Raw genomic sequence first — 12,784 nt, 5'->3', positions numbered from 1 at the left:
TTTTTTTTTTTTTTTTTTTTTTTTTTTTTTTTTTTTTTTAGGACCATGCAGATTGTCCCTTTAGACAAGCAGATCACAGTCATAGATAGTCCATGCTTTATTATCTCACCTTGTAACTCCCCTACTGCGCTTGCCCTGCGGAGTCCAGCAAGCATTGAAGAACTGAGACCGCTGGAGGCTGCCAGTGCCATTCTGTCTCAGGCTGATAATCAACAGGTAAAAGAATTTCCCTTGAGCTCCTTACCACTGTTCTTCATCTATATAGATTAGGGACGGTTCATGTTTTATTTTTAAGGTGGTGTTAAAATATACTGTCCCGGAGTATAAGGATTCTCTGGATTTTTTTACTAAACTTGCTCAGAGAAGAGGTCTGCACCAAAAAGGTGGAAGCCTGAATGTGGAAAGTGCTGCTAAGCTGGTGTGGTCTGAGTGGACAGGGTAAGGTGTCTTTTTATTGGCATTTTGGAAGACAACTTAGAATGAAGGGGTTGGACTGTGTTTAACACATCTTGTCTTTCATGCCAGTGCCTCATTAGGTTACTACTGCCATCCCCCTGCATCCTGGAATCATTCTCCGCATTTTAATGAGAATATTGCAGCAGCCATGAAGAAGGGCTTTAATCTAGAAGAACTAGAAAAGAATAATGCACACAGCATACAAGGTGAAATTCTGTTCTTTTGTTACATGAATGGATATAATATAATAGTGAATAACAACAACAGAATGCTTGAGGTCTTATCTGTTAACATGAGTTTTATTTCCTCTAGTCCTCAAGGGCCCTCATTTAACTAATAGAATCCTTTTTCGGTCTTCGGGCCTGACAAATGGAATACTAGATGAGGAGGACATACCCCGAGAATCACCAAGACAGACAGAAGACAAACAGGATGCTGATGATCAAGAAAATAGTAGTGGTGAAAAAAATGTAAGTTTTGTTTCTTGAGTTAAAGCTGAAATAAAATTTCTAGCATTACAGTGTGGAAAGAATGAGGGGGTGCTACCAAGACTGATCTATCCTACCTCCATAGGGGTAATGAGAAGCTATTTCATATCAATTTCTTGATCCACAGGCAGAGATCTCAGATGTGGCCCCTGCAGAAGAGACCAGGGAGCTGTCACCTGGGCAGTCAACAGCAAGTGAGTCTGGAAACAAGACTTGTAAGAAAGCAGCTTGAGCACAATTGCATACTTGTATAAAATTTCCCTTTTTCCTCTGATGCAGGTAAGCCATCTGATGGGTCGTCTGCATTGGACAGAACGAGTCAAGAGGATGATGCCTATGACTTCTCCACAGATTATATATAACCTCCACACATTAAAGTGCTCTCTGTACAGTGTTCTACATTAGTGTATGATATATAGACTGTAAATCTTGTAAATATGTATCATGTTATAAATTAAAAATAAAATACAAGTATTTGCTTGCATGTGTTTAAGATTTATTTATAGCCAGGTATGGTGGTACCCAGCACTCAGGAGAGTTTCTTTGAGTTTGAGGACAGCCCAGTTTAACAAGGAAGTTCCAGGACAGCCAGGGCTGTTAAACACAAAATCTGGGGGGGAAAAAGATTAGGAAAACATTGTGTCTCCTGGAACTAGATTGATAGTTGTGACCTGATGTGGAGATTGAACTTGAGAAGAACAGCAGTGTTTACATTCTTAAAATATGGGGAAACAAATAGGTCTACTGGAAAATGTAGATTTTTATTTACAAACCAGGCCACAGGGTACAAAACTAAAACCAAACAGCAGTTTCTACCTACAGCAGCTAGATGCAATTATGCTTGAGTTCTCAATCCTTCGAGTCAGTCAGCAGTATAGTAAGCAGACACTTGGTAAGGCAGAGGGAGACATGCTAGTCATCTGGAGATCTACGACCTCTACCCAGCTGAAGTGTTTTCTGTGGTTGGTACAGAGAAACTCAAGCCCTACAACTGTTACCTTCCCACATAGTGTCTTCCAGGGTTTCCTGAGTGACACAGGTAGCTTAAATTGTAGTTCACTTTGTGTTTGAGGTATCCATATGTCTTCGTATCAAACTGAATTTCCCTGTTGGGTCTGGAATATACCATTTTTCCCAAACATCAGCATATGAAGCAGTTCTTCCCCAAGGCTTGAAGTGACCATTCCAGTGTAGTAACTTGGCAGCCTTTACAAACTGGGGTGAATACCTTTTTCCAGCACTGGAACCTTAAATAAAAGTGCCAAATTAAGACAATGCCATGCTAAACTGTAGAAGCCTAAAGGGAAATAGTGATTGGTTTTGGTTTTTCATGGCTCTGGGTAACCTTAAAACTCAGGGTACTCTTGCTGCCTTTGTACCCATTGCAAGTGGTAGGATTATTAGCATGAACCACTACACCCAGCTAGATGGTTTCATACTTACCAAGATGGCGGACATTCCACATGGGGTCAATGGTGGAATGCTGCTGATAAAATACGATAAGCAGAGGAGGCGTGGTGATGCTGCCTGCCAGAGTTCTGCTGTATAACCCCTCTCTGGGAAACAAAGATGTTAGTGAGGAGTGCCAACCAGTGTTCGATGGGATTTTTGTATGTCTTAATAGCTATGCCAGTTACATACTTACTCTACATTGAGTTTCATCCATTTTTCCAGCTGGTTAGTTACATTCTGTCTTTTCCATTCAGTCAAGTTTGCAACAAAAACTCCAGGATTAAAGGAACAGGTGCTGGCTTTCATGGATAGCTTACGAATTCTTTCCTTTTTATAGTCAAGATAACCAATGTAATTGTACTGAAACATAAATGAAATATTTGCTGCTTCAAACAAGATGAGTTTTTAAAGCAAGTAAAGAAAAAAAGTAGTTGAACTTTTTTTATTTCCGAGACAGGGTTTCTCCGTGTAGCCCTAGCTGTCCAAGATCTTACTTTGTAGACTAGGCTGGCCTCTACCTCTCAAGTGTTAGAATTAAAGGTGTGTCATAGGGCAATATTTGAGCTTGACTTCCTAAATTATTAGCAAAAGCGACAGATTCTACAGAATTAACAGTTGGGATCTAGAGTTTGTCTTAGCATTCAGGGACAATTTGGTTGTAAACTCCATCAATCTACCGAATCTTAAAAAAAAGTAGGTGTGAGGACTGCGAGAGCAATAACTAGTTAATGTTAGATGGAGCCCTGAATTTAAAACTTATTAAGCTTTCACGGAGTGAGATCTGCAGTAAGTAATTTACCTGGTTCCCTGCTCCTCGGATGATGACTTTAGTAGAGGCTGAGTCACAATCTTCTGAAAACGCAGCAGCATGTCCTGGTTTCAGTGGTGTATTGTACAAGGCAAGTATATCACCTGAAATGGATAAAGTGAAATGAATAACTGCAGTTGTCTGGAGATTCTGTTGCTCTTACTTCTAATGAATGGTGGTGGAGTTTAATAGTAGACCACAGACAACCCATTACAGCCCAGAATCCAGATGAAGAACACAAGTCATTCTTTGTTACCTTGTACAATTACATCGTCATCCATGTATATGGCTTTCTTTGCACTGGGAACCAGAATTGGCAAGTAGAACCTTGCAAAGGTTAACTGACAAAAGAAAAGGGGGGGAAAGAAATATCAGCATAGGATACAATAGCTGGGCTTTTATTTGTACAAGAACCCAAGTAAAAAATAGTCAGTGGACTCTTGCAGTCCCCAAGTTTGGTCCCTAGGGAAGTAATTGCACTGTAGCCAGAGTCAGCCAGGTATTCTACTCAAATACACTCCCCACAGAACACAGACACATGGATACACTCCCCACAGAACACAGACACATGGAACTCACTGGTTTCATGGACTCCCCTTGGCACTATAGCCAGAGTCATCCAGGTATTCTACTCAAATACACTCCCCACAGACACATGGAACTCACTGGTTTCATGGACTCCCCCTGGTCAGGATCCTGCTTTACTTTCCCTTCCAAGAGTTTAGTGTCAAAATTTACAATTTTGTACCTGATGTCTTTCAGGGAACCACTGTTAAGCCAGGACCTGATGAAGAAAAAAAACACATTTGGTCATGTTTCTAATGTATATATAGCCATATCTTTCTATGCTTTTCTTTCTTTCTTTTTTTTTTTTTTTTTTTTTTTTTTAAGATTTATTTATTTATTATATGTAAGTATACTGTAGCTGTCTTCAGACACTCCAGAAGAGGGTGCCATATCTCATTACAGATGGTTGTGAGCCACCATGTGGTTGCTGGGAATTGAACTCAGGACCTTTGGAAGAGCAGTCAGTGCTCTTAACCACTGAGCCATCTCTCCAGCCCTTTCTATGCTTTTCTAATAGTAGTGTAATGCAATATAAGAGAGACCTAGGAACTAAATGTTTCAAGTTCTATATCTCTTTAAGACTAAGATGAAGGCATTTCTACCAAAGTTCCTTCTCAACCAAGAATCAATGGGACAATCTCTTCTCCCATAACCAAACTACTGCAGAAAATAGAGTTGAGAATACTCAGGCAAACATGGACTGCTTGTAACTTCTAACCCTCCTACTTCTACCTCCTGGGTAGTGGGGTGACAGGCATGAGCCCCCATGCCCAGCTCTGTAATGGTAGGAATTAAACCCAGCGTGTTGTACATGCATATCTGTAAGAAGCTATGACTAGTAAATCATATACTGCTTCCCTTATTCAGAAAGTCACGTTGCTAAACATTAGACCTACTACTAGAAGAACTGTGGAATTAACAGTGTCGCTATGACAGCTGGTTTAGGAACCTGACAAATCATTTCTCCTGCCACAGAAGCATGACACAGTCATATGGAAAACTGTTTGTACTGTGTATCTGTGTGTGTGTGTGTGTGTGTGTGTGTGTGTGTGTGTGTGTTAAAATGGCTCCTGACTTAGCAGCGGCCTATAAAGAGCATCAAGCAGAGGCAGCCTCAGTTAGGAAAGCAGCTCACCGGAGATGGTCTGCTGTGCTGTTGAATGTAACAATGTAAAACATCACGTTGGAGCGTGTGTTTTGATGAATGCTGTTTACAGCTGCAATGGTCCCACCCAGCCTGTCTTCAGAGGCAGCAATAACCACAGGAATCTCCTCTTGTCTCTCACTTACTGGATGTTGATGAACACTTGGGACAAAGTCTATGGGCTGAAGCCCCACAATTCCTGAATCTGAAAAGAACACACAGGAAAGCACCAGGACACAATCTCGTGAATTTCTGTTCTTGTTTTGAGTTTGTTTGTTTGTTTGTTGCTTTGAAACAGGGTTTTGTTATGTCGTCCTGGCTGGCCTGAAAGACACTATGTAGACAAGGTCAGCTTGAGAGATCTCTTTGTCTCTGACTCCAGAGTGCTAGAAGTAAAGGTGTGCACCACCATATCCCGCAAGTGTTTTGCAGAGTCCAAGACATGGAAGGAGATGACATGAGAATTATAGCAACTACTTACTCATTCTTGCCCAGTAACTTGGAAGCATACAATAGGAAATTGTGTTTTCCTATATGTAACCACTTTTACACAAGTGGAAGAATTTGAAAAAAATAATCTGGCAACACTCTTGGCACCCCATTAGTAGTGAAGTTACAGGACATTTCTAGAATGTATTCTGACAGTTTATAAACAGCCTTAAAGGGTTTTTTAAAGTTTAATTATTCTTTTTAAGGAACAATCTGAACTAGAGAAGAGTCAACATGTAAAGCTGAGGATCTAGCTCAGCAGTAAGGGTCTGTATGCGCTCTGTGTGTATGAGGCCCTGGGAGCAGCTTAGCAGTAAGGGTCTGTATGCGCTGTGTGCAGCACAAATACACCAAAACAAGCCCCTGTTTTATTTATACTTACAAACTGTTTTTCAAACTACAGATCATAAAGAGACATAGAAATCAATGTAATGGGCTGGCGAGATGGCTTAGCAGTTAAGAGCACTGACTGCTTTTGCAGAGCTCCTGAATTCAATTCCCAGCAACCACCTGGTGGCTCACAACCATATGTAATGGGATCTGATACCCTCTTCTGGTGTGTCTGAAGACAACTTCAGTGTGCTCATATAAAATAAATAAATAATTTTAAAAAAATCAATGTAATGGATCATGATCAGAATTTACTCTCATGGTGCTGGGGATGAACCTAGCATATACTGAGCAAATTCTGTACTACTAAGCTAGATGCCTTGACCTATGATAAGAGTTTAAATAGGGCCAGGCAGTGGTAATGCATGCCTTTAATCCCAGCACTTGGGAGGCAGAGGCAGGCAGATCTCTGAGTTTGAGGCCAGCCTGGTCTACAGAGTGAGTTCCAGGACAGCCAGGGCTACGCAGAAAAACCCTGTCTCAAAACAAACAAAAAAGAGTTTAAAATAGGAAAAGTTTTGGATTGGAATAGAAAATTACATTTAAAAAGGAATTTTAATACATAACTGTGGTATTACTCTGTAAACCATCCTTCTTGGCTTTTATGATACAGTGAGACCTCCATATCTATGATTTCCACATAGAAAGAAACTACTGTACTAAAAATGTAGAACCATGATTTTTATCATTAGGGCCTAAATAATACAACAAGGATTTATGCTATACAAGATATTATATGCAATCCATAGATGCTTTATAGTACATAGTAAGATGTGTACATGTTATATGCAAGTTTTTTCTATGAGATTTTGTACAACGGTCACATTATTTGAAGAGTTGGGTCCTAAAGCCAGTCAGTCCTATGACTATAGAGAAATAGCTGTATACTCATTTAGTTATCAATGAACACTGAAGATTTATATGCTAAGTAATGTCCAGTACTGGAGTCATAACTACGAATACAACATATAAATTCTAACCAGACAAACATCTATGTCTATGTATATGTTGCATGAGATTCAGTTCTTTCTGTGAGATTGCCATCTAAAATTAAAAGTTATTAAGAAAACATATCGCCAGGCGTGGTGGCACACGACTTTAATCCCAGCACTCGGGAGGCAGAGACAGGCAGATTTCTGAGTTCGAGGTCAGCCTGGTCTACAAAGTGAGTTCCAGGACAGTCAGGGCTATACAGAGAAACCCTGTCTCAAAAAAAACCAAAACAAAACAAAACAAAAAAAACAAAAAACAAACATATCTCCTTGTGGATACAAATAAACTTATAGCATTAAAGGTATATGCACAAATAAATGTAAAAAAGTCTTAATTGCATATATGAACTTTGTTATACTTGTGATAAAATCACATGGAAATTTTTGTCATATGAAATTTAGTATAATCTCAAATATATAGAAAAATATACATAGTAAGAAAAGGACTAGAAGATATCAGTCAAATTTTTTAAAGTAGTTTCTCTCGGGTCAATAAAAAAACTTATTCAACTAATGCTGACTAAATAACTCCATCTCAGCCTCCACGTGCTGGGATTACAAACTAGCTAAATCTGGCTCTCCTCCCTTTTTGAGACAGAATCTTATGTATCTCAGACTGACCTTGACTTGATATGTAGCCAAAGGTGGCTTAAACTTTTTCTCCTAATTTTACTTATTATTGCGTATGTATATGTGGTATGTATATTGTACATGGGAGGTGTGCCACAATATACATTGTTTATTGGATTACTAGCTACTGGGGGGGGGCATTTTTTAAATAAAGTCTTGCTATAGTCTGTACTCATGATCCTCTTGCCTTGCCTCAGTTTCCCAATTGCTAGGATTTCTATGGTGTATTGTCACATCTATCCTTAAAAATGATTTTTTTTAAACTAGGACATTGTGGCTCACACCTGTAATGCCATCACTATGGAGGCTGAGGCATGAGGATCAGGAATTCAAGGACGGCTTAAATTTTAGAGTGACTTTGAAGCCAGCCTGAGCCATAAGATCTGGTCTCAAGATAAGATATTTAACAAACATCCTGCAGCCTCAGATATCCCTCATTACCAGAGTAGATTCACATGAACTAAATAATTGCAATGTTATATACAATAAAAAAATTTTTGATCAGCTGATAAGACTTTGTGATTTCTGTTGTATTACAAAAGTTCTTCTGATGTAATTGCTAAGTTAAAAGAAAGTAATAGTTAAAGTCACGGGGGGGGTGGTATAGGGGACTTTTGGGATAGCATTTGAAATGTAAATGAAGAAAATATCTAATAAAAATAAAAAATAGGGGCTGGTGAGATGGCTCAGTGGTTAAGAGCTCTTCCAAAGGTCCCGAGTTCAAATCCCAGCAACCGCATGGTGGCTCACAACCATCCGTAACAAAAATCTGATGTCCTCTTCTGGAGTGTCTGAGGACAAACAGTGTATACACATATAATAAATAAATAAATCTTTAAAAAAATTAAAAATAAACTTAAAAAGAAAAAAAATAAATAAAATGCTTATTTGCATTAAAAAAAAACAAAAAACAAAAACAAAGTCACCATATTGACACTCTGTAATGACAAAGGCAAGCATCAAATACAAATAGGGACACTTGCCTGTAGCCATCTTTTAAAGCTCTGACCTGATGAAATGCAAGCAGATGGCAGCCTACAGCCATTCTTTAGGGCCTCTGACTTGATAGAAAGGAATATTCTCTAAGATCAAGTCCTTAGCAGAAGACTTCAGTACAGAGAAGAGTGGAGGCACCAGATGACTAATGAGTACCCAGTGTGCTGCTTATCTACACTTTGAACGAACTCTGCTAGACCCTGACCAAAGCTTGTTGAAATCTTCTGCCCCTCTGTTGAAGCTCCAGCTCCTTCTCCATCGCCGCCATTGCCTAACTCAGTACCCACTCTCCACCTTCTCCAGACAGCCAGAGCAAGGCAGTTTCTAAAGATAAACAGCCATGTCTGGACAACCAACTCCTAAACTTAGGCCCTGACTCTCTCTCTCTCTCTCTCTCTCTCTCTCTCTCTCTCTCTCTCTCTCTCTCTCTCTCTCTCTTTTTTTGCGTTGGCCCGGGGACCTCCTCCAGGTTCTTAACAACAGACAGTAGTATAGGGTTAGTAAGGTAAAGGCTCCCTCCCATACCTGAAACATCATTCTTTAACAAACTGCTCAAGCTGAGGAAGTTATGGTGCAAAACCAGTAAGAAGAGAACTACAGCCAGGACCCAGATGATGATGTTTACTGAAACAGAGAAAACCTGTGTTACAGCTTTGGCCTTGGCAAATATAAAAACAAGAGAACTTAGAGAGAGGGGAGGAAGAGGGAAGAGGAAGAGGAGAGGGGAGTGCATACCTTTACGGAATGACATCCTTTTCTTCTGTCTTACACAAACATTAGAAATTAACCCTATAAAAAAATAAAAGCCCCAAAGTCAGTGAGTACATGCGAGTGGTCATCAAAAAGCTTCTGCACTCTATTCAGACAAACAAGAGGGATGGACATGTGATGCTTTATCAGACACTAATTTTTATTTTTTTTTTAAGATTTAATTTTTAAATTAATAACTTCCAAACACCCAAAAGGGGAATTGAAAATTTTTTGATGATCATATACAATACTTTTATAGTATATGGAGAAGCACATAACTTTAGCCTTGTTACACTGCATACTACAAGAAAAAAATCTATCAGGAGAAATATCTGAAGTCTAGCAGTGAGACAAACATTTCGGGATTGATTTCTGTTTGAAACACCTAGTTAAGCTGGATATGGTAGCACACACCTTTAGTCACAGTGCTCGCTCACTCAGGAGGCAGAGGCAGGCAGATCACTGAGCTAGACCTGGCCCACAGAGTGAGTTACAGGGCAGGCTGGGCTATACAGAGAAAGCTCAAAAGTCTTTTTAAAAAAAAAAAAAAAACAAAAACAAAAAACTAACCAACCAACCAACCCCCAAAACCTAGTTAGACTGGCCATGGACTAAAAGTAACTTTTATTCTCCTGTAATAATTGTCATCTCCAAGGTTTACTGCCTCCGTCTGCTAACCCAGGTCTAGTCCTGGAAGCGTCTAGCCTCTGTACAATCTAATCAATGCCTAGAACGTTTTCAGCCTCTGAGACTTCCCAGTTCTTTCGGAACTCTGGCTGGCTGATTAAACTCAACTGTTCTGACTAGAGCTCTTCTCCACTCAGATACTCTGGCTTCTCCCTCGGCCTCTAACCTTCTCTCTATCTGGCCTCAAACTAACTCTGACAGTCTGTTCCAATCGTGCTCCTTCCCATTCTCTGGCTCCTTCTGTCTTCACCCGCGTCTGGCTTGTTCTCTCTGCAACCTGCCTCTGTACAACTGTCCCAGCTAAACTGCCCTCTCCCTTTCTCTGTGCTGCTCCCTCTTAAGTAGCCTCCCTTTCCTCTCTGTTCTCATGAGAGTCAGGCACATCCTATTCTGTCAAATCTTTCTCGATTTGTCACTTTGTCTGTCACTCAATTAGACATCACTTTCAAACATGGGTGATTTCTTCTACAAACTAACTTTACCTTCATTGTTTGGGATTAAAAGTGTGTACTAAGGATGTGTCTGTATTCCAGCCAGGGAGATTAAAGGTGTGTGCAAAGGCTGAGCCACACCACAACTAGAAAGAAAGAGGTTATTTTAGGAAACAACACAATCTTTGGGGTTCACAATGTGATCAAATATTCTGCAACAATGGACTGTGGTGTCTCTGAAAAAGTAATCTGAGGAGTTAGTGCTATTTCAAAAATGATATTTTAAGGGGATGTAGAAAATGGCTCAGGGGTTTAAGAGAGCATGCTGCTCTCCCAGAGGACCCAAGTTTCCCAGCATTCATGCCAGGTGACACCTAACTATCTGTGACTCCAGGTCCAGGAGAGCTGATGCCCTCTCTGACCTCCACAGGCACCTACACACACTTGGCAAACCAAGATACAGATGTGCAAACACACATTTTAAAAAAATCTGCGGCCTGGTGAGATGGCTCAGTGGGCAAGAGCACCCGACTGCTCTTCCAAAGGTCCTGAGTTCAAATCCCAGCAACCACATGGTGGCTTACAACCATCCATAGGGAGATCTGACTCCCTCTTCTGGAGTGTTTGAAGACAGCTACAATGTACTTACATATAATAAATAAATAAATTAAATTAAAAAAAAAATCTGCACTGGGCAGTGGTGGTGTAGGTCTTGAATCCCAGCACTTGGGAGGCAGAGGCACACAGATTTCTGAGTTCAAAGCCAGCCTGGTCTGCAGAGTAGTTTCAGGACAGACAGGGCTACACAGAGAAACCCTGTCTCGAAAAAAAAATTTTTTTTCTGCGATCAGAGATGAAGTTGGGGTTTAGCAGTTAAGAGCAATTGCTGCTCTTACAGAAGACCCAGGTTCAGTTCCCAGTGCTCATATAGAATGCATCACAATTGCTTTTAACTCCAGTTCCAGGAGATTCAACACCTTCTGGCCTCTGCAGGCACTGCAGGCACATGATACATACACAGAAAAGTAAACATGTGCATATACACATAAAAATCTGCTTTAAGAAAAACTAATCTAGGCTGAGGCTCAGTGGGTAAGAGTGTTGGCTGGCAAGCATAAAAGCATAAGGATCTCCGTTTGTACCTCCAGCACCCACATCAAAAGCTGGGCATGGTCACTTGCACACCTGTTACCCAGCATTGCAGGAGAAGGCACAGACAGGAGGGTCGCTGAGGCCTGCTGACCGCCAGCCTAGCTCCAGGCTCAGTGAGAAGCTTTATCTCGAGGAACTAGAGCAGAGCATGATAGAGCAGACACTGAAGGTCCTCCACCCAGCTCTACACATCTGCACACGCAACACACAAACACAGAGCTTCCTCAGATTCATCACTATTGACAAAATGACCAAGTATTAAGAAAGTGGTACCCCATACTGGTACTCTCTAGGTCGCCTCTGCTCATGTGACACCTTTACTTTCTCAAAACAAACAATTCAACGGAAACAAGATTGTGAAATATATTTTTATGGAACTCTATCAATTAAACAAAATTTTACAACACTCTCTTGGAAATATTTCCTTGAAGACACATTTTATGCATCTGAGACAGTGGGACTCTAGGTTTAAGAGCTTTAACCCTTTGTAAGTGCCACCCATGGCAGTATATAACATATAGATAGGGATATCTATTTTACAAAGCCCTGTCAGCAAAACCATACTGCTAAGAAGTTAGTCTAAACTGTGCATACATTGGACATTTCATTTCCCAGGGTCATTTAAATAGCAGGGATATGTTTTAAAATGGGTCATATTACAAATATGAGACAATGTAACTCAGACTTAACCATGAACAATGTAAAATGTGTGGACATACTTCTTTTTTCAACAGTATATACAAAACACATTATACCAGTAAACTTACTCTGAAAGAAATACACATTACAGACTGGCAAGATGGCTCAGTGAGTAAAAGTGTTTGCAGGACAAGTCTAATGACCAGTTTGATCCCCAGAAACCCTGGAGAAAACTGACTCCTGAAAACTGTCCTCTGACTTCCACACGCACACCATGGCTACCTGTGTGCATCTGTCTGTCTCTCTCTCTCTTACACACACACACCCGTGCACGCACACACACACACACACACACACACACACACACACATTTTTTATTGTCTGGGAAGAGAATTCAGTCCAGAAATTGCTTGCTGCTCAAGTCAAACATAAGGACTCAAGATCCCCAGAGCCTACATAAAATGCAGGGTGTGGTGTGGCAGACTGATACCCCATCACTGAAGACAGGGGGATTCCTGGTGGATGGCCATCTTGAGGAACACCAGGTAAGGTTGACCTATGGCCTCTACACATGTGTGCTTATACATAAAGAGAAATGTACACACAGAGAAAATAAAAGAATACATATAATATACCCTATGGTATTTCTTTCTCTCTCTCTCTCTCTCTCTCTCTCTCTCTCTCTCTCTCTCTCTCTCTCTCTCTGGGGGGGG

General features: G+C 40.5%; 2 protein-coding genes across 5 annotated transcripts in view; one reads left to right on the top strand and one right to left on the bottom strand.

The window, feature by feature from the left end:
* Gnl3 (G protein nucleolar 3) overlaps positions 1-1,428 on the top strand; it is a 6,365-nt gene extending 4,937 nt beyond the window's left edge. Inside the window, exons 10-15 of the mRNA XM_021202987.2 lie at positions 42-216; positions 296-438; positions 526-662; positions 769-926; positions 1,072-1,138; positions 1,224-1,428. Of these exons, the coding sequence (XP_021058646.1) occupies positions 42-216; positions 296-438; positions 526-662; positions 769-926; positions 1,072-1,138; positions 1,224-1,306 (763 nt within the window). The 3' untranslated portion in view covers positions 1,307-1,428. The remainder of the gene's footprint in view (positions 1-41; positions 217-295; positions 439-525; positions 663-768; positions 927-1,071; positions 1,139-1,223) is intronic.
* Positions 1,429-1,686: 258 nt separating this feature from the next.
* Glt8d1 (glycosyltransferase 8 domain containing 1) overlaps positions 1,687-12,784 on the bottom strand; it is a 13,825-nt gene continuing 2,727 nt past the window's right edge. For 3 of the 4 annotated variants that reach the window (XM_021203118.2, XM_029541396.1, XM_029541394.1), the window contains exons 2-10: positions 9,148-9,201; positions 8,938-9,036; positions 4,907-5,120; positions 3,871-3,988; positions 3,461-3,545; positions 3,196-3,308; positions 2,590-2,756; positions 2,388-2,500; positions 1,687-2,191 (exon numbers count right to left, since the gene is read on the bottom strand). In XM_021203118.2, coding sequence (XP_021058777.1) covers positions 2,001-2,191; positions 2,388-2,500; positions 2,590-2,756; positions 3,196-3,308; positions 3,461-3,545; positions 3,871-3,988; positions 4,907-5,120; positions 8,938-9,036; positions 9,148-9,163 — 1,116 coding nt within the window. In that variant the 5' untranslated portion in view covers positions 9,164-9,201 and the 3' untranslated portion in view covers positions 1,687-2,000. Of the gene's footprint in view, positions 2,192-2,387; positions 2,501-2,589; positions 2,757-3,195; positions 3,309-3,460; positions 3,546-3,870; positions 3,989-4,906; positions 5,121-8,937; positions 9,037-9,147; positions 9,202-10,331; positions 10,348-12,784 lie in introns of those variants that run through there. The other variant, XM_029541395.1, reaches the window with a different exon arrangement.

The sequence above is a fragment of the Mus pahari genome, chromosome 8 (assembly GCF_900095145.1).
Source record: "Mus pahari chromosome 8, PAHARI_EIJ_v1.1, whole genome shotgun sequence".
Classification (NCBI taxonomy): Eukaryota; Metazoa; Chordata; class Mammalia; order Rodentia; family Muridae; genus Mus; species Mus pahari.
Note: the sequence above shows the minus strand (reverse complement) of the source record. Positions and strands in the feature narration are given on the sequence as shown.